The sequence below is a fragment of the Falco naumanni genome, chromosome Z, assembly GCF_017639655.2.
Source record: "Falco naumanni isolate bFalNau1 chromosome Z, bFalNau1.pat, whole genome shotgun sequence".
NCBI lineage: Eukaryota > Metazoa > Chordata > Aves > Falconiformes > Falconidae > Falco > Falco naumanni.
In genome coordinates, this window is record NC_054080.1 from 76,143,663 (window position 1) to 76,169,280 (window position 25,618).

The window sequence follows — 25,618 nt, forward strand, 5'->3', positions numbered from 1 at the left end:
AATAAATCCTATTTGATTCACTTTGTAAATGATAAATTACTCAACCATTAAGACCTGTTAAAATCCTATGATCAGCGTTAAACTGTGCATATTCCTTATATCGTTTAGAAATTAACCATTGACCAAGTCTGGATCTAGCCACACCTAAGCTCTATTCAGAGTTTAGAAAGTAAGGAGGTCCACTCTGAACTTGTGAGTCAACAGGAGGGTCTCTCTTACCCTTTTACAGTTTTAGTCTCTGTGTAAAACATTCCAGTTTGATTCTTTGTGTGATTTATCTGTACAGTAAGCAACAAAGTGAACCTTGCCATGAAACTTTGTGAAGTTGTGCTGCCACAAATTCCTATTAAAACTATTTTGTTCATACCTTTGATGGTGGCTTTTTAAGCAACTTAGCCTAAACCACTCGTTGGTGACAGAAAGTGGTGGATGCTGCTACCATGAATTCATCTCATCCCTTTGAGAGAGCCTTGTAATTGCAAGTGCCGGCTGCAGGCCGTGGTGAGGCAGGGGCTGGCTGCTGCATCCATTAGTGCCTCACTTTTTAGTCAATGTCACCTGCAGCGGTCGATAGGAGAAAGGTGAACCCGGGCAGGCTGAGGCCTGGGGGAAAGCCTGCGGCAGCCTCCTGGATTTCAAAGGCCCCGCATCCACACGGCCCATAGATCGCTGTATCAATTTCTTTTAATATATCCGAGCACCTCTTTCCTGGAGGAGCATGCCGGAATGAAGCGGCGATCGACCGCCCGGGTGGCAGGAGGCCTGCACACCTCCCTCTGCAGTGCAAATCACCATCGACCGGCTGCAGCCTCCCCTCCTCGCCTCTGACGGCGGCTTCGCACCTCCCGCCCCGACCCCCGGGAGCCGCCCCCCTCCATCCCATCCTCCCGGCTCCATCACCCCTTCCCGGCCCGGTGAGCCCCGTCTCCATGGCAACGGCGGCCCCTGGCAACGCGCCGCCATGGCAACGGGCAGGGGCGGGGCGGAAGTGGCGCGCTCCTTTTCCGGCCGGCGGCAAGATGGCGGCAGGGGCGGTGGAGCTGCAGCGGATGCAGTGGCGGCTGGAGGAGCTGGAGCAGCGGGTCGGCGTCGGGGCCTGCGGGCCGTGCAAGGTGCTGGGGGGGGACCCCGCAGCGTCCAGGGGACGGCTCTGCCCGCCCTTGGGCCCGGCCCGGCCACCCCTCGGGGCTCGGCCCAGGCCCGGGCCTGGCGGGGGCTGACAGGCCCGTCCTCTTCCTGTGTGCCTCTGCAGGTGGCGGACGAGGTGGGGAAGGTGCAGATGGCGCTGAGCAATATCACCGGCAAGAGGGAGAGGATCAAAATCCTGTTTAAGAAAAGTGGGTGGCCTCGGGGAGGGGGCACCGGGAGGAATCGGAGGGGCTGAGGGAGTTCAAAACCGCTGTGTGGCGTTTCATTTCTCTAAACAAAAATGCCTTCCGCCCACTTCCCCTCCCTGTCCCCGTGTGACCCCCTTTGATTTTGGACTCTTGTTTTGCATATTTTTCAGAGCAATAAGTAACGGAGTGAGGTCTTTCTGCTTATGATTCTCCCACTCAGCTGTTGGGGGTGGGAAGCGGGCTGCTGCAACGTGTTGTTTGCTTGATGTCTGCCTTTATTGGTGCAGTGGTTTGCTCTGCCTGAAATGCAGCCCTTGAAAGTTGTTAGAGCATGAGGTCCTGAAATGACTTCTTGCATGCTTGGACTTCTCGGGCATGCTAGAGCAGCTTTCCCCTGTCTGTGTGATGAGAGCAATAAAAATCACAGACAGGCACTGGTGGATGGATCTGGAGAGCTGCCTCCAAACTGGGGGTTATCGAGAGCAGACACCGGAGCAGTGCTTTGTCCTGCAAAGCTGTCTCTTGGCCAAGTTTTGCTGTCTAATATAGCAGAAGGAGCAGGCTGCGTAAGGATGGCATTGTGGTCCAAGGCTGAGGTGGCCATTCAGTATAAAAATGCAAACCATGTATTTGTAGATGATTTTAATAACCAGGATGGAGGGCTATTGGCTGCTTGGTTTTTTTTGAGAACAGGAAGAAGCAGGTTTAGCTCACCTTTTAATAACATTATCCAAACAAAAAGCAAGTGTTGCAGCTGTCCATAACAAAGCAGTTATTTGGCTTGAACTGTTAGTTCTTGGTCACAGTGCTCCAAAGTCACATATTTTCAACTGCTATAGTAATTAATGAATCTGAAAAAAAATTACTCTACGTGGGGAGTGTTTACAAAGTAACCTCATGTATGGCATGGGGGAAAATTGCAGTTGTAAATGCAATAACATCTCTGCTACTGTTTTTTACTCTAGTTGAAGATGTAATAAAATATATTGACCCTCAGTACATTGATAGGATGGCTGTTCCAGATGCCATGAAGCTGCAGTTCATCTTGGCAGGTATGGCATGAAATGAGAGGAGACAGGAGTTTTTTTAGCACTGCAAAAGTTGTCTTTTACCTAAGCTGAATTGGAATGGATTTCTTCTCTTCACTTGTAAGGATCTGGCAAGGCACTCTCTTTAGAGCCATCAGAGAGATGGTTTCTGCAAAGATGTCTGTCACCCATAGTGCTCACTTGTGTACATCTGTGCACATCTTTTTAGTATTGAGCAGTTTAACCCTGAATTAATAAAAGGTTTAAAAGAAAAACTGGAGCTAGAACAGTTTTCGTCACCCTGCTTCTGAATACTGTCAGGTCTGTGACAGAAATGGAAGACCTTTGGATGTATTTTAAATACCTTCTAGCCTTGTCGTCTTTTGCCCCGAAGAATTTGGTTCAGCCTTTTGTTGTTATAGTCTGTGAATGAAACTTGGTGGAGATTCTCCTGCCTTAAACTGGTGAGAAACAAGATCCAGGGATGAGCCACGCAAAAGGCTAAACAAGATTATAAACAAACCCTTTCTGTATAGCTAGATCAGCTCGGAGAGGTACCTCACCAGTACTGCTGAAAAGCCAAAGCAGAGTCTTGTATTTACCAGTGTTGCTTCTCGTCTCTCCCCAACCAGACAAGCAGGTTATTAATTCCCGAGCAGCTCTTCTGGAGCAGGTGAAGAACCTCCAGCCCATCTTGGACAGTGCCAGCATCCAAGGTACGCATGTTCTTCTGCAAGTTTGAGGTGGAAATGCCACCCCACAAGCTGTTGTCTATGCTCTTTTTTTTTTTTTTTTTTTTTCCTTGAGCCTCAGACTAGAGGAGAGGATAGCTAAGCACACAAAACGTGGTGTGAGAAAAGGATGTACAAACTTAGTGGTACGTCTGCTCCTCCCTCATGCTGCTCTCATGTCCCGTGCAAGGTCAAGGAGGTGATAGAATATTTCAGGAACTAGGTTACAGACAGCAGCTTGGCAGAGACAATGGAGACTGGCATGCCGTTCCTGCCTTTGAGCTCTTTTACATCCAGAATATCCCTTGTTCCTGGTGTAGGTAGAGATGCCTTTTTAATTGCTAATCATAACATTAATCCAAGTGGTTTTCTGTGATATAGTTCTTGACTAACTCTCGCTGCAGGCATGCCCTAACTCATGCCATCTAGAAGCAGTCAGCAAGTAGACTTGGTATTTAATGTACAGGGTAGCTAAGGGGTTTTTATGGTATGGAAGGTGTGTTTGTGTGTATATCACTACCACTCAGTGAGTGGAGTTCTGCTGTGACGTGCTTGTGCAGAAGGAATGGTCTTTAGTTTGGGAACTAATGCCATGTGCTGTAACACAAATGAAATAGATTTCTCTTCTTTGCTTTCAGCGGTTCCTGACCATGCTACCAAACTACAGCGACTCTCTCAAATCCACATACAGCAGCAGGTAGTGTGAATACTCTTGACGGTCTTGACTAGCAGGGAGGAGGAACTATTGGTTAGTGGCTGTACTGACACCACTGTATCTGCAGGCTCATTTACAGCACGTTCTTTCAATCACAGGATATTCATACTGCAATCTTAAAGGAGTTTAAGCACTTGGCAGAGGAAGTAGCCAGGATTTCTGATAGTTGAGTCTGACTCAAAAAAAGCTTTGCTTACCATAACCCTGCTCAAAACAGAGGTTTGAGTGACACTTAATAAGCAGTGGAGGGTTTAACCAGCTGGTGTTCCCACTATTAGTGGGGCGGTGAGGTCAGACATTGCACTCTTCCAGTGTCCTTAGTCTCTGGAAAGCTGTTGATGCTGTCATCTTGTCACTTCACCCTTTCTTTCCCCATTTGAGTGCTTCTGGAGCAGGCAGCGAGCAGCCTGGGAAGTGTCTAGTGACCCCTTTCAGCATTTTGCTTTGAGTTTCGGTTCTGGGGCAAGCAAAGCATGGGTGCTGAGGGGAGGCAGGCAGTAGTGCAAGCCCAGGGACTGTAGCGCTTCATCAGCATAGGTGTTTGTAACCTTTCTCTTCACTGTTGAGACCCTTCCAGCTGCAGTGAGTGGCCAGGGTCTGAGCCCTGATCTCGGTACTGGCCTTGGATGAACTTCCCCCCATGCTGTCAGGGACTGGGAGGACAGATGTGCTTCAACTTTATTGCTCACTCACTGCGGCTCCCCTTTTTACAGGAACAGTGTCATGATCTCACTGATGATGTCAAGATTCTTCTTGAAGACTACAACAAAATGGTATCCTTTGAGTCTGGGGTCTGACACAGCTGAACTACTCACCTGTCTCCTGGGGTGCGTTCGCCCATCAAATACTGTTGAATCCCCAGCCCTGGGTTTAACAGCTAGTGCTGCTTCTGACGTGACACTTGTGTCCCTGCCGTACTTTTAGGAGTAGAGCCAAGGGTCAGAACTGCCTGTCCCTGAGATGGGAAGGGTAGGGTGCCACCTGTGAGCCAGAGCCCCTGCACTGGATTTATTCACAGTGTGGCTCAGCGTGAAGTAGTGTAGCCTGCATGCTGGTGCAGAGCTGGCACTGGCCAGTTGGACACTGGCATCTCTGTCAGGTGAATGGTGGTCCCTGTAATCTGCCTGAGCCAAACAGCGGCTAATCCTGGCTGTGTATGATCCCAGTGCTGAGACATGTCCTAAAACCACAAGTGGGTAGAGCAGCTTTGCTCAAGGAAGCCCCTTAAATGCAGTGCTGCACAGTGTTCAGAAAGTGCCTTTTGGACTCCCAACAGTATTTGGTGCTCTGCAGTGGGTCAGCACCTGGATGGTTTGAGTCTCTGCGGGCTTCTACAGCCTGATGCTTCAGGCCTTTTCCTCTCCCAAGGAATTTGGATTCTTAACAGTGCTGTTGGGCTGTCAGGGTACTCTGACCCTGGTTTCTTCCCTGAAGTTTCCACGTCTCTTTCCTTAAGAGTCATGTCCAGACCCTGCTTCTCTCCAAGCAGTTTGTTCAGTGGAATGAAATATTGACACGGCTGGAAACAGCCAAGGAAGAGAAACCTGCAGCAGAGTGATAGGAGAGCTAGGAGTGTGGAGAACCTGGGGACCCTGCTAGCCTTGGGTCTCTGGAGAGGCTGAAGCACAGCTTGCACCCTGCTGTCTTAGCATCTTCCCAGTTGGTGCGAGCATGCTACAAGTGATATCACAGGCTCTTGGGGGGGCACCCTGCGTCCACTGCTGGGCTGTGTTGGCCCCATATTGAAGCCACACTACTTCCTTTTTAATATGCTACTGTTTGCAAATCTTGCACTTCCCTGAAATACATTTTGGTTTGTGACATATTTAAAAATCCCTTTCTGCTCTTACTGTGGACCATAGTAAAGTCCTGAAATGCTAACTGGGTTGTCTTTTTGTTCTTGGGTACAAGGACTCCTTGCACTGTCCCTCCCGTGTGGTTTTCCCCAGGTGAGGAAGTGCAGATGCCTCCTGGCAGCCTGTGAGCCAAGGCCCGCAAGCCCCTTTCAGTCCCACAGCCTTCCCCAGACGGCGGCACATGCTCTCCTGGCTTGTTCTTCCCATTCTGGTGAGGACTGTGGCCTGGTGGTGCTTTTCCCACAGGCTGTTCCCCCATCTCTGCACTGAGAGGAGACAGCGGCTCTCACCCTTATCCTGCCTCTGCACACCCGAGTGTGCTGCAAGCGAGAGCCCTTGGCCGGCTGCTTCCCCTCCGGGGAGCGATGGGAACTGTGCCTTGCCTGATCTGGCCACAGCCTGGAGTTTCTCCTGGCACAAAGGTCTTGCAGAGTTCCGAGGCCTTGCTTTTGGAAGGGTCCCAAGCCCTTCTGCTCGGCAAGACACGGACCAGCCGTGTGTGACCTGGGAGCTGGCAGCAATGGGGCAGGCTCCAGCAGGGATGTTGGGAGAAGCTTGGCTGTCCCTGCGCCCTCACCTGGCCAGCGAGCTCACACCTGAGCGCACCGCGGCGGGGCTGCAGGCCTGCCGAAAGGCCCCCCCCCCGCCCCGGGGACCCCCGGGTGCCCGTGAAGCGATGCTGCCCCTAGGCCTGCGCTGGGACCCGACCTTCCTCCGGCTGGGATAACGGGCTGTGCTTTGGGCTGCTTCAGCCAGGCCAGGCGCGCTCGCAGGCGCCCCCGCCGCGGGTGCGCACCGCGGGCAGCCGCCGTGCCCGGAGCAAGCGGGAGCAGGGAGTGACCATACCGGGAGCGGGACGGCACGGTGCGGCGCCCCGCTGACCCCGGGGCGGGAGCGCTCGCTCGGGCCTCGGCCGCGGCGGGAGGGGCGTGGCCGCGCACAGCGCCCCGCCCCGGAACGGTGACGTAAGCGGAAGATGGGACGCGAGCTCCGCCCCCCTTCTTCCGCCCGCCCTAGCGCTTGCGCGCGCCCCGTGCCGGCCACCATCTTGTGGCGAGGGGCTCCGTGAGGCGGCGCAGGTGAGAGCCGATCCCGCACCCCCACCCTGCTCTATCGAGGCCCGGCCTCCTCCTGGGATCCTGTAGGGCATCTGGCTTCTCTGTGGGCCCCTGTAGTGCAGCCCGGCCTCCTCCTGGGCGCCTGCAGCGGCACCTGGCCTCCCCGCAGACCCTCGCAGTGGGGCCTGTTGCTTTCCCCCGCCCGCCTCATCCCTCCCCGTAGCAGCGGCCTGGCCTCCCCTCAGGCCCCTGTGGAAGCCAGCTGGCATCCCTGCTCCCCCGGCCTCCCGGTTGGCCTCCCACCGGCGGGCGTTCCTTGTCGCAGCGGCCTGGCCTTGCCCGGGGCCCTGTGATACCAGACTCGTCTGCCCTCACTTTCCAGTAGCAGTGGCTTTGGCGAACCCTCGCACCCGCACTGGTCGCAGCACCCCAGCAGTGGCTTGGCCTTCCGAGCTAGTACAGCAGGGAGTGTGACCTTCCCTACCATTCTCTCTGACAGTTTGCAACCCCATCCTCCATAGCAGCGGTGTCCCTAGCGCCTGTTGCAGTGTCTGGTACTGCTCTTCCCCAGCATAGCTGGGTACGTGCTGGGCCCCCAGGTACCGATGGTGGCCTGCTGCTGTGCTGTGGGTGAGGGCCTCGTGGAGGGCATGTGCCTCAGAGGTATAGAGAGGAAACACTGACTTGCCCTGTTTCCACAGGGGATTTGGTACAAGGTGCTGGCTCTGGGTGAAGCAGAGTTCATGAGCCTTCAGATAACAAAGCCTTAATGCTGCATGCTTGGGCTCCCTGTGGTGGCGAGGGCAGCGCCCTATGCGGATTAGGCAGATCTCCATCGGGATGCCAGTAGAGGAACCCTGCCTTGGCAGAGAGGGGAGCTGTGAGACTGGACCTCTCTGTCTTTTTGTGTTTCCTCAGAGAACCTTTTTTTTGTTGCATCATGTACCTTTCTGTTGTTCTGCTGCTTGCTGGCCACGTGTCTCCTGCTTGCAACCTCTGGCTTGCCGCTCTGTGACGTGCACTGTTTTAAATGTCCAGTCCCTGGCCTTTCACTTAGGCTGCCAGTTACGGGGCTCAGAGCCCTGCTACCCTGTTTCTATAACATAAGCGAGCTGCTGCAGGTGAGCTGTGCCTGGGTTCATTGTGTGCATGTTCTGGTGTGGCTCATGGGTTGCAGCTGTGGTTGGTATTCCCCTGGCTTCTGTTCCCAGTAACCTCAACTCACTTATTTCTTCTCTGTTTTCCCCTGAGATACTGCCTGTATTTTTCACTTCATCCTGCTTAGGCCCACAATACCAACTTTGTTCCTTTCACCGCCTGCCTGTTGGGGCCCAGGCTGCCTTTTGGCAGTGTTTGTGCTGTGGGTACATGCTGAGGAAGACTGGGTACAAGTGACTCCTCAGCATGGAGGACACTCTTGGCTTTTCAGGATCCCTGACTGATGGCTCAGAGTGCCCTTTAGAGGAAGGATTGTAGCTAATGGTGGTGAGAGTTTCTTTGCGCAGCAATTTTAGTGGGAGTTTGTATTAACGGATCCATTCTCCTTTCCAGCACTGCAGAATGGAGAACTATAAGAAGACCAAAATTGTAGAGAAACCTTGCCCTCAGCCTTTCACCAACCTGCCCCCTGATATTATTGAAATGAAAGTGAAGGATGGGAGCAAAATCAGAAATCTGATGGGCTATGCCATCAGCAAGATGGAGCTGGACTCTGTGAGACAGATTCTTTTCACTGGCTCAGGCAAGGCTGTCAGCAAGACCATTACCTGCGTGGAAATCATGAAACGAAGGCTCAAAGAGCTGCACCAGATCACCAAAGTGCTCTTCAAACAGATTGAAGAGATCTGGGAACCCATTGTGCCTGAGGCAGGCCTCGATGCCTTGACAGTGAAGAGAAACATTCCTGCCATATGTGTCCTACTCAGCAAAGATGCCCTCGATCCTCAGGAGCCAGGATACCAGGCTCCAGGCTCTTTTGACGCCTTCTGGATTGAGACACTTCAAGCTGAGTCCCAAGGCCAGATGAAGAGGAAGCAGCGTGGAGGCCAGGGAGCTGGCAGCACAGGAAGGCACCCTCAGTCTGCTGGAGGAGCGCCTGGGGAGTCCTGCGCTAAGTCCTGAGATACTGGCACTGCATTTGGGTGTAATTTGGGGGAGTTACAGAAACAAGCCAGCTGCTGTAGCTGGGAAGTTGTTGCTGAACACAGGGGCTTGCAGGGGAGGGCAGGAGAAGTTAACTGTGTGAAAATGGATGTGGCTGTAACTGTCTGAAACTGTGTTTTGGCAAGTTCCCTTGTCAAAGGCTGCCAGGCTATGCTCCTTCACATGTGGTTCGGGGAGGACACAAGTCACCTCTGCTTGACCAAGAACTGTTTGCATCTTGTCAGTGAGCTGCGGCAAACGGCCGCTCACTGAATGCAGTTTCAGCTGCTTGGGGTGGTACAGCAGCCCAGGCAGCAGGTGTGCGTGCCGGGCTGCTTTTGTGGTGGTGGGTGGAGGTGACTTGCTGTGGTACAGAGGGGAGATGTGGATTCTCCTGGCTGCCACCTGCATCACCAGAGCTCTTGTGAGCAGGCATGGGGCTGGGTTGGCTACTTCTGTGCTTCAGAGTCCCATCTGCTGAGCCTGTCAGACAGTTTGATTGTTGGACTGCAGGGATACAACTCCATCTGTGATTGTGTGCACGTAGTGCCCTTTCTGTCCTCCTTTCCCCTTGGTGGAGCTGACAGTTACACTTACCTCTGCCAAAGTGGCAGGAGTCAACTTGTAACCAGCCTGAAATCCTGTAGTTGTGCAAGGGCCCTGGGATTGTGGTAATGGTAAGCTCCAAAGGGCCCTGTTCTTGCCCCTTTCTGCTCCATTACAATGCACAGAGATGTGTTTTAAGTTTCCTCTTCATGCAACACGAACTTTGTCATGTCTTCCTCATCCCACTGGAGGTCACCCTGTAAGCGTTGTTGGTGGGGCTGCGGCTGCCAGCTGAAACGTGCTCTTTGAGCGAGAGGGGACCTGCTGCTCCACGTTTGTCACTCTCATGACTGTAAATGGACCATGATGTGAGGGGGTGAGGTTTTCATCGTGCCTTCAGCGTTCACCTTTAATATCCAGGTTGGGTTTTTTTTATGGGAAGCTTTTTTGCTAATTTTTTGTTGTTCCTTTAAACCAACTAGAACTGTAGTCTCAAAAAGACTCGACCCAAACTCTGCTGGGTGAGGCAAAGGAGCAGCATCTTTTCTTCCCCAGTGGTTTCACTTCTGGAACAACTCTGGCAGGTAGCACTGGGCAGGAGGAAAAGTGTTTTTCCCTGTGACAGGCTGAGCTCTTGCCAGAACAACCCCTGCTCACACTGTGTTCCAGGTGCTGCCTGTCCTGCCCGCTCTTCCCGGGTCACTGGCTGTGTTGGCGAGCTCCAGCTGGACCTGACGTCCGCTTTGTCAAGTCAATGGGAAACAATACAAGTATTAAAGAAGAGATTTTTGCCTAAACCAGGGGAGCAGAAGAGACACGGTGCGTTACCCGTGTGACCCAATGCCTTCACAGGCAAGACTTCATGCACCTGCATTGCACACAGGCGCTCACTTTACACCATCATGAGCTTTCTCACTGGCCAAGTGCCCAGCATGAGCCAGGATGGCGCCAGGTGTACATGCCTCCTCCTCCCCTTCTGCTGGGAGTCTCTTGCACTCTGCCCCAGCATTGTCCCTGGAGCTAATGAAGTGCTTGAGGAAATGCCCAGACTTCTTTGCTGTGCCAGTGCAGGTGAAACCCGGGAACACGGCAGAGTTAAGATGATTTATCTCAGTGCTGTTCCCAGCTGCTTTCTCTCTTCCGTTTAAGGTGGAGACTGCTTGTCTTGACTAATTGGCAGATTAGCGATAAACACCAAGGAAAGATGCTTGGATGTCTGATCAGATGGCTTCTGACATTGTAACTGGCAATGTGTTTGTGTTTGTTTACACTTAAACACACCCTCTTAGTGGAGAGCTAGATTCTCAAACAGCCTGTGTAATCCTCCCTCATGGTGGTGGCATGTTTAATGCCTGCTCATCAAAGCTGCGAAGTGATTTTTATTTTTGTTTTGCTGTTTGAAAGTTACCCTCGGCTCACTGTGGCAGCTCTGCTGGCTGCTGTGGCACCTGGCAGCACCCAGAGCTTTCCTTCCCAGTGGCCGGAGAGAGAGCCGCCACCCATCGTACCCCCGAGCCCTCGAGCAGCCAAGGAGAGGTCCCAGCTCTCTTAGGAATCTGCTCTTCACCTGTTCTTCATCCAGCTGCTTCTTTCCCCTGGTGTGACACACCATATGGGGCTCCCTGTGCCCCAAGAGGCTGCAGCAGATCCCCGCTGTGTCGCTGCAGTGTGTCTGTGCCACCAGATGGACGCTTGGCCTGGCCGTGGCTTTCAGAATAGCTGCAGGTGGGACCCCTCCACGGCACTGGGGAGAGCCCCCTGTGTGCCCCCAGCCACATCTCCCCTGGGTGCGTCAGCTGTGTCCTTCATCAGGCGCATCCCCCCTTCTGAGTGACCCCACAGCAGCGCATCTCTGGCTCTTGTCCCTGGCAGTCACGGCTCAGCAGGGCTGCGGCATGCTGGCACCAGGGGACGGGCTGCCGCTGCCGCGTGCCTCAGTTTCCCACCGCACAGGACAGGGAGAAGCCAGCTGTGCCCATGAGGCCACCACTGCCCAGATTCCCAGGGCACTGGATGTCCCTAAGTGACCAGTGTCCATCCCGTTTCCCTGCCTCCACGGGCTGTGGTGGTGCCTGTGATCACCCCGCCTGCCTGCCGCCCCCGTGCCCCAGCCAGGCCCCCCGCCCAGCCCTGGCCACTCCATCGCCAGTGCCCTCATGCCCCGGTGTGCACGGGGCCAGGGTGCACGTGCGTGTACAAACGTGTGCACACGTGCGTACGGGGCAGGGCAGGCAGCAGCAGGTGGTTAAGGGCAGGACGAGGCAGCCGCGGGGAGTGCCAGGCAGCGGCCCCCGGGCTGGGCAGGGCAGGCAGGGCCGTGTGGGCCACGAAAGCCGGGCAGGGCAGGCAAGAGGGCAGGCCCAGCAGCGCGGGCAGGACGGGTCGGGTAGCGCAGGAGGGCAAGCGCAGCAGCCGGACGGAACGGCAGGGCGGGGCAGGGCGGGGCAGGGCGGGGCAGGGCGCGCCGGGCCGGGCCGGGCCGCGGGGGGCGGGGCGGGGGGCGGGAGAGGGGTCGGGCCGGGCCGGGCCGGGCCGGCAGAGCGCGCGCTGCCCGGCGGCGTCCCGCGCCGCTCACGTGGGCGCCGGCCGAGGCGGGGCGGGCCCTGAGCCGAGTGCTCGTCCAATGGCGCACGAACGGCAGGGGGCGGCCACCAATGGTGGGGGCGGGGCGGGGGCGGGACACGATTAGGCCCCGCCTCCCAGTGCCGGCGGGAGGGAGCGTGCGGCGCGCGGGGCTGCGGCACCCACCGAGCGGCCCGCGGCGGGACCGCGACCGGGGTCCTCCGCACCGCCTCCGCCAGCGCGCACCGGCGGGCCGCTCCGCACCGCCAGCGCGCACCGGGGCCCGGCGCCCGCACGCCGCCCCGCGTCGGGACCTCGCCCCGGGACCTCCGCTCCGCGCCGGCCCCGGCAGCGCCGCCCGCCCGCCCGCCGGCGGGGTCCCGGTGGCTCCCGGGGCGGAGCGGAGCGGGGGCAGGTAGGTCGCAGGGGGCCGGGGCCCCGCGACGCGAAGGCGGGTTCGGCGGGACCTGTTGCTGCCCGGTGCCCCGCTGCGGGCCGGCGGCTCCGCGCCTGTCCCGCTCCTCGGCGGCGCGGGGGATCGGGGCACCGGGGACCCCCGGCACCGGGGCTTTGCCCCACCCGGGCAAAAAGCACAAGGGGGGCTGCCCCGGCGCCCCGCACGCTGCCTGGCCAGCTGCCCGCCCCGCTTTAGCGAGCGGGACTCACGGCGGGATCCAGGCGGCAGGAAGGGCGGGCGGCGAGGGGGCTGGAGCTGGGCCGAGGCCGCCCAGAGGCACCGCGGGTGCCCCGGGGAGCGGGGTTTGGGCTGGGTTGGGGCGACGCCACTCCCGCTGGGGACGCTTCCAGCATGGTGGCCCTCGCAGGGGGCCGGGGGCCACAGCCGCGGTGTGGGATGCCGGAAAGGTCCCCCAGACCGCAGCGGGAAGGACAGGTCCCGCCAAGCCCCAGCGGAGCCCCTTGGGCCCCGAGGTCGCTGCCTGCCGGCACCCTCACAGCCCACCCCGAGGGGCTGGGGCAGCCTGTGCCCTTGGTGATGCTGACTTTCTCCCTTCCAGGTGCTGGAGGGAGGAGGGGGGGTCCCCGTGTCCTCTGTCCTGCCAGAGGAGGTGGAAACCAAGAGAAAGCTCCGATCGAACCTTCCCAGCACCACAGAGAAGCTGTGAGCAGCCAAACTCACAAACAGGGTGACACCATCCTGCCGCCTGCCTGGCCCCGTCTCCATCCCACTGCCAGCACTGCCACCATCCCCTTTGTCCCCTGCCAATGCCAGCAGGTGAAGGCTGCGTGCTCAATCCCTGCACTGGCATCCCAAGTGTGGGGCCAAGCTGTGGGCCCCGCTTTTTCCTGAGGGACAGTGGCAATGGGGTCTGCTCTCTCCACTGGAGCTGTCGTGGCAATTTCTTTTAACTGTGTCATTGCATTGCTTATCCTCATCCTCTTCCTCATCCTCTGCAAGGCCTGCAGGACCCCCTCATGCCCCAAGAAGAGCCCAGCTTCTGATATGGATGAAGCAAGGAACGAAGAGAAGTACCTGCTGCAGCCCTGAGCTGCCTGAGGACTTGAGTACCCAGCTGTGCCAAAGGAGTCACACCAGTGCGGATGCTGGCACTGGGACTGAGGTGCTGGACTGCGCATGATGAGAGCAGAGGGGATGCTGAGCTGCTCACAGGGGCCATGACATGGGCCACAGCCCCTCACCTGGGTGGTTTCGGTGTGGGAAGTCCCTGCAGATGCCCACAGTGATTATGGGGATAGAGAGACAGTGGCTGGGGATGTGCTACAGGGACAATCCTGCCTGTCCCAGCAGCCAGCGAGCACGGCAGGAGCCCTGCCCTCAAGGGCACTCCGTGTATGGGGACAGCCCATGGGCTCCTCCCTGGCGCTCGTGGCCCAGGCCAGTGACCACCGTGTCACACGCCCGAGTGGGGCTGGATTGGGAATTGGAGAGGGGAGGCAGCAAGGCTGGCACAGGCATCTGTCCCTGAGCAGGCTGGCTGCACCATGGTGCAGTGCACCTGGTGGGACCCCCGCAGCTCTGGCCCCGCTGGCAGAGCAGGGTGTTACTGGCCTGGGTGTCTGGGGGTGGCCCCAGGGTGCCGTGTGCCCCCAGCTTCAGGAGGGCTTTTGGTGCCTGTCTGCCCCAGCACCCAGTTTAATGAGCCACAAGAGGGTCTGCATGGCCTTTCCATTCGTCCCCAGTCTGTCTGTCAGTCCCCTCCAGCATTAGCACCAACACCACCAGGCTAACTGCCCTCCTTGATGGGTGTGCAACCCTGCCTGCTCTCCTGCCTGCTCCCAGCCAAGGCCAGCTGGTGGGATCTGACCTGTCTACGGGCAGCAGACGTGCTCTCATTGGCATCCCCATCCCTGCTGAGAGCAGCCTGGGATGGCTTTTTGCTGGGGAGGTGGGAGATATGGGAAGATAAGCATCTTCCCTTATCAGCATTGAAGGGTCTCCCAGCCCCATCACTCCCCAGGGACCACTGTGGCTCTGCAGGAAGGGATGCTGGTGGTCTGGTTTGTCCCCAGGCCTGGCAGCTGTCTGCAGGTGCTGTGTGTTTTGGAGGGCTCTGCCCTGCCCGTCCTAGAGCAGAGCAATAGCTGAGGTCCCCACTGGCACAACCACTGCCATAAGGGGACAGAAATGTGGGTTGTGCCGGGAAGGGTGCCAGCCAGGGTCCCTGCATAGGCTTGGCCAGGCCTGGCAGACCCTGTGGTTCCTCCCCATGTCAGGCATAGCTAACGCATCCCTTTGCAGCATTTTTACTAGACTAATAAACTAATAGTAGGAACGAGGCGGTGTCTCTGACCTCTGCCCAGCGCCTGAAAAATTTGGAGGAGGCGGCATGTCCTGCCAATCTGCAGGGTGAGGAAAGTCTGCCCCAGGGCTGGTGGCCAGTGTCCCTGCAGGACTGTGGGTGGTTTTCTGGGTGGTGGCCACAAAGAAGGGCTCATGTCTACATCCATTTGTGGTTTTTAGGTGCTGGGTGGGAAACCTGGCTGGATATTTCATGCCCACAGCATGTCTGCCTGGGCTGGGGGCATGCAGCTGTCAGCAGGGAGCAGCCCCCAGCCCGGGTGCTAGAGGCACTGGAGAGGTTCCAGGCTGTGGCTTTAAGTTACAGTGATGCTTGCAGGGGACACAGGCCGGCTGAGTGGATGGAGGAGCTCTGCCACCACCCCTGCCTAGTGGACTGAGCAGCTTTGGTCCCCAGTCCTGGCAGCTGGGCACAGGGCTCCAGCGGTGACAGCCCATCCCTGCTCATCGGCATGCATCAAGGCCACCGTGGCAGCTAATCCCTCTGCTGAAAAGTGCTGGAGCTGTGCGAAGGCTCTGCAAACCCCAGCACGCAGCCGTTCCTGCAGCTACCAGCTGGGGAGAGGCAGCCGAGCCCCGTGCTGAGCCCCGCTGGGGAGAGGGGAGCTGTGAGCATCCTGAAGCTGGTGGCTGCCAGCTACTGTGATATGCTGGCTGGAGTGATGGCAAGTCCCTCTCCCACAGCCACAGAAGTCCAGGCCAGGTCCCCAGCCACCCTTTGGCTTAGGCTACCACCTCAAAATCAAGGGGGCCATGTGTGGCTGACCCCACCAAATGGCTGTAGGGCTGCAGCTCAGTGATCAGTCTCTTTGGCCACCACTCACGGTGGGACTGGCTGCCACGAAGCTGTAGCCCTGAGGCTTCCCGGTGGCTGGGGGGACCAGCCCTCACCTGCCCTCCATGGGACTCTCACCCAGCCCCAGCCAAGGGTGGGGAAGAGCTAAGGGCTGTGCTGCTCTGGGGGACCAAGCGCAGCGAGCTCCGCCTGACCCCTGACACGACTGCACAACACAGCTCTCACAGCACCTCCGTTTATTTGTCCAGGCACAGAGGCGAAGCGTTCCCGCTATGCAAAGAGCGGGCGGCGCAAGGCCCATGGCTTGCATGCCAAGCAGCTGCTGATCAAAGCCGGGCTTGTTCGGCCAGCGTCCCCTGGCAGCGCCATCATTCCTTCCCGCTCACTTGCCTGCCTTGCTCTCCAGATCTCTCACCAAGTTAAGCAGCTTGTCCAGCTTTGCAATTTCTACCTCAGGGCCCTTCTTAACCTCCTGGCCTTTCTTCTCCTGTAAAGAAAGCAAGTGGGGCAGAACTGTGAGCAGAGAGGACCAGAGGGATGGGGAAGGGTCCAACTCAGGGAGGGCTGCTGTGTGGCAGCTCTCAGCCCTTGCTGGGGGCTGATCCACAGGGAAATGCACCTGCCTGTCCCCATATTTCAAGCCCGAGTGCCACGAGATGTGTAAAAGTCCCCATGGGGTGGGGAAGGGTACTAAGGAAAGGTTTGGGTGGGGATGGGAGCGGATCTGTTGATCCACAGCAAAACAAACCATCTTCAGCCTCTCTCCTTCCAGCCCTTCTCAGCCCCGTAGGACTAGACTACCCTCTAAGGCCCACAGCTTCTCCCCCCTACCCCAGGGAGGTGCCAGGCATGCACAGCTCTTAGGGCAGTGACGGCAATGCAGATGTCCCAACCTTCCCCAAATGGTCCCACAATGCCTGTCCCACGCCGGCGCTCCTGGGCGGAGGCAGCCATAGCAGTGGGGGTCAGCCCTTTTGCACACAAATGGCTTTTCCCAGGAGGGCAGGTGGGTGCTGAGAGCCCCTGACCTGGGGGGCAGAAGTGAGTCAGGGCTCCCAGGTGAGCTGTTAGCTCCTCCTTGAGGCTCTCTTGCCTCTGGGCACCCCCTGAGCATCCCAGAGGACAGCCCTGTGCCTCACTGCATACCACCGTGCCAATCCCCACGCCTGCCCCACCATGGGCAGGGAGGACAAGCCCTTCCCACAGTTCCCCAGCACCTGTCCCAAGCCCACAGAACGGCTCCCACCCTGGGTGCTAGAGCAAACAGCCAGCATCTTGGGAGAAACGTCGCATGAGGGAAATAATGCCTGTCCAGCTCAGTCCTCACTTGCTTGGAAGCAGCAGGAGCTTCCAGGCCTGGTGGGGGATGATATCTCTGCTAAGGGTACCAGTGCTACCCAATGCTTTGGGTAAAGTGTGTCCCCCCGCAGCTGTGGGCTGCAGCATCAGTGTGTTGCTCTCATGGGACCTCAGTAGCTTTGGGAAAGTGATAACCATGTTTGGGCTCTCCAAGTAAATATGGCAGACACAGCTGCAGCAGAGGAATTTTTTTCCAGCCTGCATTCAGCCCACCAAGCCCTCCTGAAGCCCAGCATCTACCCCATGGGGTTCCTCCAAAGCAGCATCTACCCAGTTGCCACATCCTGTCACTCAGTGCTGCCTTCCACTCACAGCCTTTCCCTTTGACAACCTGCTGGCTCTTGCCTTCCCTCCAGATTTCGGAGGGTCCCTGTCTTGGAGCTGCGAAGCTCCTCCATGCCCAGCATGGCTCTGGGCACCCCAGAAAGCAGATGCAAAGCACAGGTGAGCAGGAGCGCTGATGCCCAGCCTGGCAGGTGGGCTTGAGAAAGGTGGTGGCAGGGGCACCAGCCACTAGACTTGGAGCTAGCCTGCAGAAAGCTGCTGTGCTGGCTCCTCCTGGCATCCAAGCACAGCTTCTACACGGGGATGCTCTCGGAAGGCCACAGGAGCAGCACTCAGCATCTGAGCAAGGAGGATGCTGGCTTTCTTCTCTCCCTGCTCAGAAAAGATCAATCCTTCTGCTGAATCAGCTCCTCTAATGGCCCCAGGCATAGCAAATACAAACACACACCTTTCCTTCAGTGCTGGAAAGAAACATGGGGGCGCAACAAAGAGAAACTTGTAGGGCTGCAGGAATCTTGCTGTGTTTCTCCAGAAAACACGGGCATTACTGAAGGTGATGACTACTGGGAAATAATTCCTCAGGGGATCCCTGGGCTTCTCCCTCATCCCAGCTCAGCACAGCCCCGACAGAGCAGAGGTTTCTTTGACTGCCAGAGGGAAAGGCTGGGATGAAAGCAGCCCTGGGGGGTGAGCAGGGAAACCTGGAAACCCCTCTGCTCTCAAAAAGACAGCCTCAGTCCTGAGCACTGGGGTTAAGCCAAGGTTGTTTTCATTTACCGAGTCCATCAACTGCATGCTGGGACAGTGCTGGTTTGTATTAATGCCACTAAGTGAGCAATGCCCTTTGTGGCTCTGGCCTGGGCAGTGGGAGCGATGTTTGTACTAACGGCTCACGTCACAGCTGAGCATCTCTCTGAGTGAGAGTGTTGGGATAAACACAGCTGCTCAGGGTATTTCAGGACTTAGCTATTTCTGCAGAAAAGCTGCTTTGCTGTCTGACAGCATTCAAAACACTCCCTTTGGCACCCTGCGTCACACATAGCTTTATACACAGGTCCTTGGGACAGGCCAAAGAGGCAACTGCTTTGCTCAGCTAGGAAAAGGAGATACTGAAACCATGTCCCATCAATGTATTTCCATCCCAAGCCCTTTGATCTCCCCACTGGTACGGTCAGGGAGGGTCCCTGTGACTGATGCCCTCCAGGTAGTAACTCCAGGTCAAGGGGACCATGTCTGAGTCTTGCTGAAGTCACCAGCCACAGGCAAGGCTCAGCTCCTAGTCACCGAGCTGTCCCTAAAACCTTGACTTTCACACTGGCTCAGCTCCTTCGGTGCTTCTGAGCAAGCTGCAACAAAGCCACATGCAAGCCTGTAATGAGCCGTAACCAAACCAGAAGCCTAATTTAACGCCACATAACCAGGCAAGCAGGATGACACAAGGAAGGAAAATTATAATGTCCTTTCAGGGGCACTGGAACGGAAAGTTTCCCTTTATTCCTCCATCTGCTTTTCCCAGGGTGCCTGTGCATGTGAGCTGGCCGGGCCATGGCAGGCTGGCTGATGGCACCACCACAGCACTGCGGCATCTGCTTGGATGCATGTGGCAGGGGCTTCGCCTGCATCAGCCCTCCGAAGAGCAGCCCTTCTTGGAGCAGAGCTGTTGTAATTTCCCGAAGCACATGCAATGCAGGGAAGCACTACCTCCATGCATGGCTGCCAATGGGCTCTCCCTCCTGATGGATGCCACAGCCAGGTGTGGAAAGGGCACTCAGGGGGATCTGCCACCTGGCATGTAGCTGATCCCATCCTCTGCCTGCATCCCTGCTTACACCGCATCCATGGAGCTCATCGGGAGCTGAAAGGGAGCCGGGAGAAAGCATGGCCCCCACGGAGCTGACAGATGCAGAACTGAGCTTACTGTGGAGGTCTGTCCCTGAGGAGCTTATCAAATGGGTACCGGAGCCACTCACGGCAATGTTTGCTTTGATTTTATCATTAACAGTTCCCAGCAGGAGAGAAAAATGCTCTTGGCTGAAATGGTGATGAGGGATGTGTCAGGAAAGCTCATGGCACGGGCTGAAAAGGTGCTGCCTGGGGATGGACTCTGCCTTGCTGACAGACCATGACCCCAGGGAGGTGAGATGGGCAGGAGACTCCTGTCATATCCCCATGGTGCTGTGTTCATGGCCAAGTCCCCCTCACTCTCCCTTTGCCTTATGCCTGGGCTCTGCTCTGGCTCTCCAGGCAGGGAAACTGAGGCAGTGCTGGCACAACTGCTGCAGGACCCTTGATGGTCCTCTCAGCCCTCAAGGTGAGTACTGACACTAGAAGTGAAGCAGGAGGTGGAGGATGACTGAGGTGGAGCCTGAGGGGCAAGAGTGGAGCAATAACAAGGACAAGGATGAGGACAAGGATGAGAATGAGGATGAGGACTGGCTGTTTGAAGACCCCAGATCCATCACTCTGGGAGCCCCAGCCCTCCCCATGCTGGCACATACCGAACACTACATCCAGCATATGGGAGTCATTTAAACTGGATTCCCTACATCCCTAGCTGAACAGTAAACTGCTGAGTTAATAAAACTCTCCCATAAAAGCCATGATGCTGGCACTTTTCAGCATCTTTTTTTTTTTTTTTTCCCATTGGTGGAATAATCATAAAACATCTGCTGTAAGGTTTCGATTAAACAAAGCAAAACATGTTTACATTTTAAAGTAGCGAGGAAGTCAACCATGCTGGCATGAAAAAAGACAGAGAAGCCCCCATAACTTCCCCTGGAGCAGAAGGGACCTTTTCCTTCTCTGCCGTCTCTGCCCTACTGTCACCATGACACTGATAGTCTCAGTCTCTGCCATTCCTGACAGGAAAGGATTTCTGGGCACAGTTGTGCTAAGACAGGATCTGGCCACTTTATAAACCAGCCCAGTGATGCAGGACACCAGCTTCCCATGCAAAAGGGTGTTAAGCTTTTACAGACTGATTTTGAAGGGGGTGAAAAGCTCCAAGAACCCACCAATGCAGCTGTCCAAAATACCCATCCTTATTATCCTCAGTGGGAAGGGGCACACAGCCTGCCAGGTCTTCAGAGGCATGTTACTTCTGGGGAAGACCTTTTCTTGTCCCTTCTACCCCGCTCAGGGGTAGGTTTAGTGACACCTCCATCAGCAAAACACACCAGTGACAGATCTGTCAAAATTCAATGAATGAAAGCAAAGAAGAGACTTCCCTGGAGCATTTCTGTTGGGAACACCAGGGAAATCCAAACCCTTTCATGAACACAGCAAAATTTTCCTCACAGGCTCCCTGGGCCACCACCCAAACATGCATCAGTGGGGGTGTGATATGACCTGCAGCCCTGAAGCCTTACAAAACCTACCCTGTCATGGTCCTGTTGCAATCCAATGCTGTTATATAGTGGGTGAAGCTGGAGTTATACTGAGCTGGGGATGATGTCTGTGCCAGGACCACTTCTAGGCTCTCAAGAAGCCCATTTACATACAGCAGCAATGTGTTTATCAACCACGGAGAGCCTCAAGTCACACTCGCAGCCTGATTTGACAGCGTTGCTCCTGGCCCACGGAAGGATTAGCTGACAGACAGGAGATAAGGATTTAGGCTTATTTTGCTACTGTTTAGAAATAAATGACGCAGGAAATGTTCTGCTTGCAGGGAATGAAACCAGCAGAAAAGCCCAGGGGATAGCTGGGTTGTTCAGGCATCAGCAACCACACAGGATCACTGGCCTCAAAGATGCTCATCCCTCCAGCTTCAGCTAAAACCTGTGCTGTTCAAGGCAAGCACCTCTCCTTGCTCCAGCTCACTTATTTGACTCAGAGATCTCTGCTAGCATCTGCATTGGACCATGCCAAGGTACAACAGGGCAGACAGGTCTTGTGGCCCCAGGTGACCTGCTCTTGCTTGCTGGAAGTCACCAGTGAAGCCACTGGAACCAGCTGTTTTTTACTTTCATGCTGATTGGTGCCGTGGTGCAATCTCTACTGACCCTCAGCAAGGTACTCAAGAAACAGTAAGCAGCGAGCCTCCAAAGCATGTTACGGCAAATTGTGCTAACAGGATTTAATGAAGCATTGACAGTGCCCTCTGAAAACACTTGCTAGCTGCCCTGATGCAGCTGTGTACCCTGGCTGAGCACTGGAAGCTGCTAAATGGCATAGCTCATTTCACAGTGACTGCGGTGTGGAGCATGGCCTCATCAGCCCCCAGCATAGGAGAGCATGCTGAGGGTGCTGATGGGCACTGCAGGGTGCAGGACAGGCAACACCAGGCTCACATAAGGTCTAAGAAAGGCTTAGCACTAAGCTCTTCTGCTTGGGCCACCAACTCTAGCCATGCTGAATGTTCCCTGTTCTTGCTAACTCCAGAGCCACAAGCAATGTCTCTTACACACCACTAATTTAGGCACCTAAATATAGCCATGAGAAGACCACGTTTAGCAACCATGCACGAAAACTTCAGGGAGCAAGGCCAAGCTGAGCACAGACAGGGCTTGTGGTGGTCCCCACTGCTCCTCCAACCTGGGCATTACAATGACTCATTAACTCCTTCTGGATCTATCCCACTACCAGCTGCAGAAACACACCAAAACCATTTGAAACAGTTGGTCTTCTGCCTTTTCCATATCTGACAATTATGGGTTCAAAACAGAGATGTGGTCATGATCCTCGGTTCACATGTCATCACAAAAACATCTTTAAAGTGAAGGATAAATTTTAAAGTTATCCAAAGACATTATGGCCTGAAATGGGCCAAATGGGCAAATACCCTTAATCTGCCCTGCACAGCTGCTGTGATTAGGAAGCATCAGCAAGAAGCTTTCTTCTCCTTCAGGAGGTCTCACTGGGTTTTGCCTGCCCTGGGGACAATTTGGCTGTGCTGCAACTGTGAGCAGTGTGTGTGTGTGTGTGTGAGAGAGAGACAAGAGAGACAAGCCAACAGCAGCCACCTCCAATGGAGCAGCCTGGTGAGATGATAAACTCACAAGGTGCATGGAAAAGATTTTCAGTCATATCAGTTCACAGATTTAGTGCTAAGCAGTGAGAAAAATCATTGTGTGCTTGGTGTGCAAGACAATTACCCTCCCCTGACTTGCAGAGGCTTTGGGAAAGGGCTGCAGTAGAGTAAAAAGCCCAAAAGCTTTTGTCTCCAGCCCAGGGGGTGCTGGTGGTGCGAATCACCCTTGGGATACGGACAAAGGGATGGGATGCCCTCTCCTTCAACTCCCCGTGGGACAGGCAGTGCATGCCTCACCACCACCAAACCCTGGATCTGGCCCTACTGGGTTCAGTCTTTCTGCAGTGCCATAGAGCTCTTCTGGATGGGATGGATTACTTTAATTAGCTCTTAGCACTGCTCAGTGGGAAGCCCCGTTACCCAAAGCCTGCCCACATGCTGCATGTTATAATGGCATTGGAGGGAAAGGCTGGTGGGGGTATTAGTGCCCGATGTTTTAGCTGTGGGATCTCTCAGACCCAAACAGTGCAGAAGAAGGAAGCGAGAAGTGGGTTTTAATTGAGATTGTCCATACAAACCGCTTGACAGGCAGTATCTTGGCTTCTACCTCGATCAGACACCAAACCTCAGTGCAACCTAAACAATCCCAAAGATGCCCAGGCTTCCCTAGCTCTTGTGCCTACCACAATGAGACACATCTGCAGCACCTCTTTACTCTGGCTGTCAACCCTGCAGTGACAGGCAGACACAGTGCCCATGGGCATGGACATCAAACCCATTCAAAGGGGCAAATTCAAGATGTCCTGTGGTCCACAGGGACCTTGGCAACCTTAAGCTGAAGTCCTTGATGCCAGCTGGAAGGTAGCACCATCAGCCACCCAGCAATGTTTCTTTATCACTCAGCATCTCTCTTTTTTTTTTCTTTTTTTTTTTTTCTCTTTTCTTACTTCAGCTTTATTTTAGCAATTCTGCCAGACAGCTCAGTAAGCTGTTACAGATTAGAATTTAATAAAAGCAACCAAACATGGATGTGAATATGCAGCTCCTGCAATACTTTGGTACTACTGTTATCCCATAGAGCATAGCATCCCATCAGAGATTATTTGCAGTTGTATGAACAGTATATTTTTAAAAGTTGCAATTTTTCCAATACCTCTTTCTCTGGCCACCAAAGTTAATACACATATTCCCTGTGATCGCCTCTTAATTGCCTTAAGAAAGTTCAGCTGATGTTTCTCTCTTAACATGGCACCTTCTTTAAAACTTGTCATGTCATTTTTTTGATACAGCTCATAAAAATATCTGCATAGGAAATGTATTCTTGTTGGCTACTAATATGAGCATGTGTGAATATACTTCACTGCGTAAATACAAGTACACTGGAAACTGAGTCTTGCTATAAATAGAAGTGAAAACAAATGTCTTCACTCGCAGATGCCCCATATTTAATAACATTAAATGCCAATGGCACGAAAGATGTATTACAACTGATACTGTTCTGCTTACTGAAAGAGCTCAGTCTGCAATTTAATGTCAGGCCACAGTGCTCTCTCCCTGTCTCCTGTTTTCCATGGTTACAATTGAACCCAGGGACACTCCAGAAAGAGCCCCAGATATTTCAACTGCATGAACAGTCGTGTCACCTCCACAACGTGTTCTTATGTGTAGCTTTCATTTAAATCACAGTGTCACGGGGAGCAGGGCTAGGAGGGATTAGTCCACTACTCCACCCTAGTCCATGGTGGCAGCCACTACTTTTAAATTGCTTCTGACAGATGCTTGTCCAGCACTTGACCCAGTCCTTGGGATGCTCTGCACGATGTGCCCCAAGTGGTGGATTGTCACACCCTGCTCCCGTCACCTGCATGGCCATTTCTTTTGAAAAACCCCAGGAAGAGTGCTGCCAACCCATCTCCTGGTGATGGCTGCCAGTTTGTCCCTCTCACACCCACCGAAACCCTTTCTCTAAGCCTTTTGCTGCCGTCTTATAATTTGAGCACTGCCTTCCTTACCCTGCCAGTCCAGGACCTCTTTAGGGCTATGCACCTCTCTGCATGTCCCTGCTTCCAAACTCTCAGCTGGCCACATTGTCCTTGCTGCTCTCCTGCTCCTCATGTCCTTAAAGTCCAGTACCCCAAGGTGGAACTAAGGCCTTTGCACTGCTAAGTGGTGCAGCAGAATCAGCTCATGTGTCCTGCTCAAACCCTCTTGCCTGTGCTCTCTAGTACAACACCACTGCTGTGGCAAGGCACTGCTGGCAAGTGAGATCTTTTTCTGTTCACCTCCTTGGTTGATTATTCCCATCTCCTTGCCCCCTCCTGCTGTTTTGCCTCCATCCTCACCGAAGTGCATCCTGTTTACTTCAGACCGTGTCTCCCATTTGTCACAAATTAAATGACTTGCACAGCTCCTCTCCACCTGCTGCAGAAGAAACAGCCAGGCAAAAAAAAAAAAACCCCTAAAAAAACAACACACTCCCAGGCGTGGAAACCAGATCACTATTACTTCGGACTTTGCGGGACGTCACGCTAAATCGCATCAGCTATGACTGAGTTATGCTGCACCATGCAAATCAGGGCTTAAAAGGGGTCAGCAAGAAGCTGAATGCAGGATGAACATGGGAAATCCTGCAGCTAGAGCTGTTGCTCGTTCTCGGGATCTGACCATGTCACAGCAGCTGAAAAATTCCTTCCTGCCCTGCACACAGACAAGGCTCACCTGTAACCCACCACAGTGTCCCTTTGCCCTTGGAGATCCTGGTTAGCAGATTTGCTGGTGTCAATCCTCCCCTGAATATGGGCTTAGCACAGTGCTGTTTGGTGGTGGATGCTCATTGCTGCCTGTTGGGACATCTCCTTTCTGAGCCCCTGCCGCCAGCAGGGATGCTGAGGTTGTGTTACACACTCCCTGTTCATGTTGACAGTGACCCAGTGGCACCGGACTGTCCATAAGGGTCTGAGTAAGAGCTGTACAGAGAAGAAGAGGATTCATCCTGGCCCAACTGCAAATGCAGGGCCCGAGGACTGCATATCAGCCAGAAGGAGACAGGACAAAATTACACAAGAGAAAGCCAGCAACATGTTGGGAGGCAGCTCTGGGAGTGCTCTTCTGGGGCACAGGCATCCATGAAGCATCTTGCTTCTTTCTGGAAGACGCTGCCAGCAGTGAGCAGATCTGCCTTGATCTGATCAACAACTGCTCTGCAGGAAGCAGTCCAGGGCAGACCTGAATATTGGTTCCCTTGCACACAGTCATGGGGATGGCAATCGGGCTGGAGCTGGGGATGCTCCTGTCCCACCAACAGACCCACATTATACATGCACCGGTGACCTGTCCCTACCCATGATTTGCTCTGGCCCTACCACCCAGGAGCATGGGGTCTTCCAGGTCCTGCCTGCAGACCAAGATGAGACTCCGACTCAAAAGCAGATCTAGAGCCTGTGTTTGGGTAA

General features: G+C 54.9%; 4 protein-coding genes across 7 annotated transcripts in view; 3 read left to right on the forward strand and 1 right to left on the reverse strand.

Moving 5' to 3' along the window:
- Nucleotides 1-997: 997 nt before the first annotated feature.
- Nucleotides 998-5,692, forward strand: DCTN3 (dynactin subunit 3). The gene is made up of 7 exons (XM_040580583.1): nucleotides 998-1,112; nucleotides 1,253-1,337; nucleotides 2,303-2,389; nucleotides 2,998-3,081; nucleotides 3,735-3,793; nucleotides 4,525-4,584; nucleotides 5,280-5,692. The coding sequence occupies exons 1-7, from the start codon at nucleotides 1,020-1,022 to the stop codon at nucleotides 5,367-5,369; spliced, it is 558 nt and encodes a 185-aa protein (XP_040436517.1). The 5' UTR covers nucleotides 998-1,019; the 3' UTR covers nucleotides 5,370-5,692.
- A 982-nt stretch (nucleotides 5,693-6,674) lies between these two features.
- RPP25L (ribonuclease P/MRP subunit p25 like) lies at nucleotides 6,675-9,628 on the forward strand. 2 transcript variants are annotated; one of them, XM_040580434.1, is made up of 2 exons: nucleotides 6,675-6,746; nucleotides 8,277-9,628. In XM_040580434.1, exon 2 carries the CDS (start codon nucleotides 8,286-8,288, stop codon nucleotides 8,844-8,846), a length of 561 nt encoding a protein of 186 aa, XP_040436368.1. In that variant the 5' UTR covers nucleotides 6,675-6,746; nucleotides 8,277-8,285; the 3' UTR covers nucleotides 8,847-9,628. The 2 variants fall into 2 exon arrangements, with proteins under 2 accessions (XP_040436368.1, XP_040436369.1); XM_040580435.1 differs by having other exon boundaries at nucleotides 6,703-6,746; nucleotides 8,285-9,628.
- A 2,464-nt stretch (nucleotides 9,629-12,092) lies between these two features.
- ENHO (energy homeostasis associated) lies at nucleotides 12,093-14,731 on the forward strand. Its single transcript, XM_040580436.1, has 2 exons — nucleotides 12,093-12,390; nucleotides 12,992-14,731. The coding sequence occupies exon 2, from the start codon at nucleotides 13,297-13,299 to the stop codon at nucleotides 13,480-13,482; it is 186 nt and encodes a 61-aa protein (XP_040436370.1). The 5' UTR covers nucleotides 12,093-12,390; nucleotides 12,992-13,296; the 3' UTR covers nucleotides 13,483-14,731.
- Nucleotides 14,732-15,780: 1,049 nt separating this feature from the next.
- The window catches only part of DNAI1 (dynein axonemal intermediate chain 1), a 151,051-nt gene continuing 141,213 nt past the window's right edge, over nucleotides 15,781-25,618 (reverse strand). For all 3 annotated transcript variants that reach the window (XM_040580433.1, XM_040580431.1, XM_040580430.1), the window contains one exon: nucleotides 15,781-16,037. In XM_040580433.1, the coding sequence (XP_040436367.1) occupies nucleotides 15,933-16,037 (105 nt within the window). In that variant the 3' untranslated portion in view covers nucleotides 15,781-15,932. The remainder of the gene's footprint in view (nucleotides 16,038-25,618) is intronic.

Excerpts from the sequence above, each read along its gene's own strand:
- DCTN3 (XM_040580583.1), top strand. The coding sequence starts at position 1,020 with ATGGCGGCAGGGGCGGTGGAGCTGCAGCGGATGCAGTGGCGGCTGGAG. Across the intron at positions 1,113-1,252 it reads GGGCCTGCGGGCCGTGCAAG|GTGGCGGACGAGGTGGGGAA; the intron begins GTGCTGGGGGGG and ends GTGCCTCTGCAG. Across the intron at positions 4,585-5,279 it reads TTGAAGACTACAACAAAATG|ACCCTGCTTCTCTCCAAGCA; the intron begins GTATCCTTTGAG and ends AGTCATGTCCAG.
- RPP25L (XM_040580434.1), top strand. The coding sequence starts at position 8,286 with ATGGAGAACTATAAGAAGACCAAAATTGTAGAGAAACCTTGCCCTCAG.
- ENHO (XM_040580436.1), top strand. The coding sequence starts at position 13,297 with ATGGGGTCTGCTCTCTCCACTGGAGCTGTCGTGGCAATTTCTTTTAAC.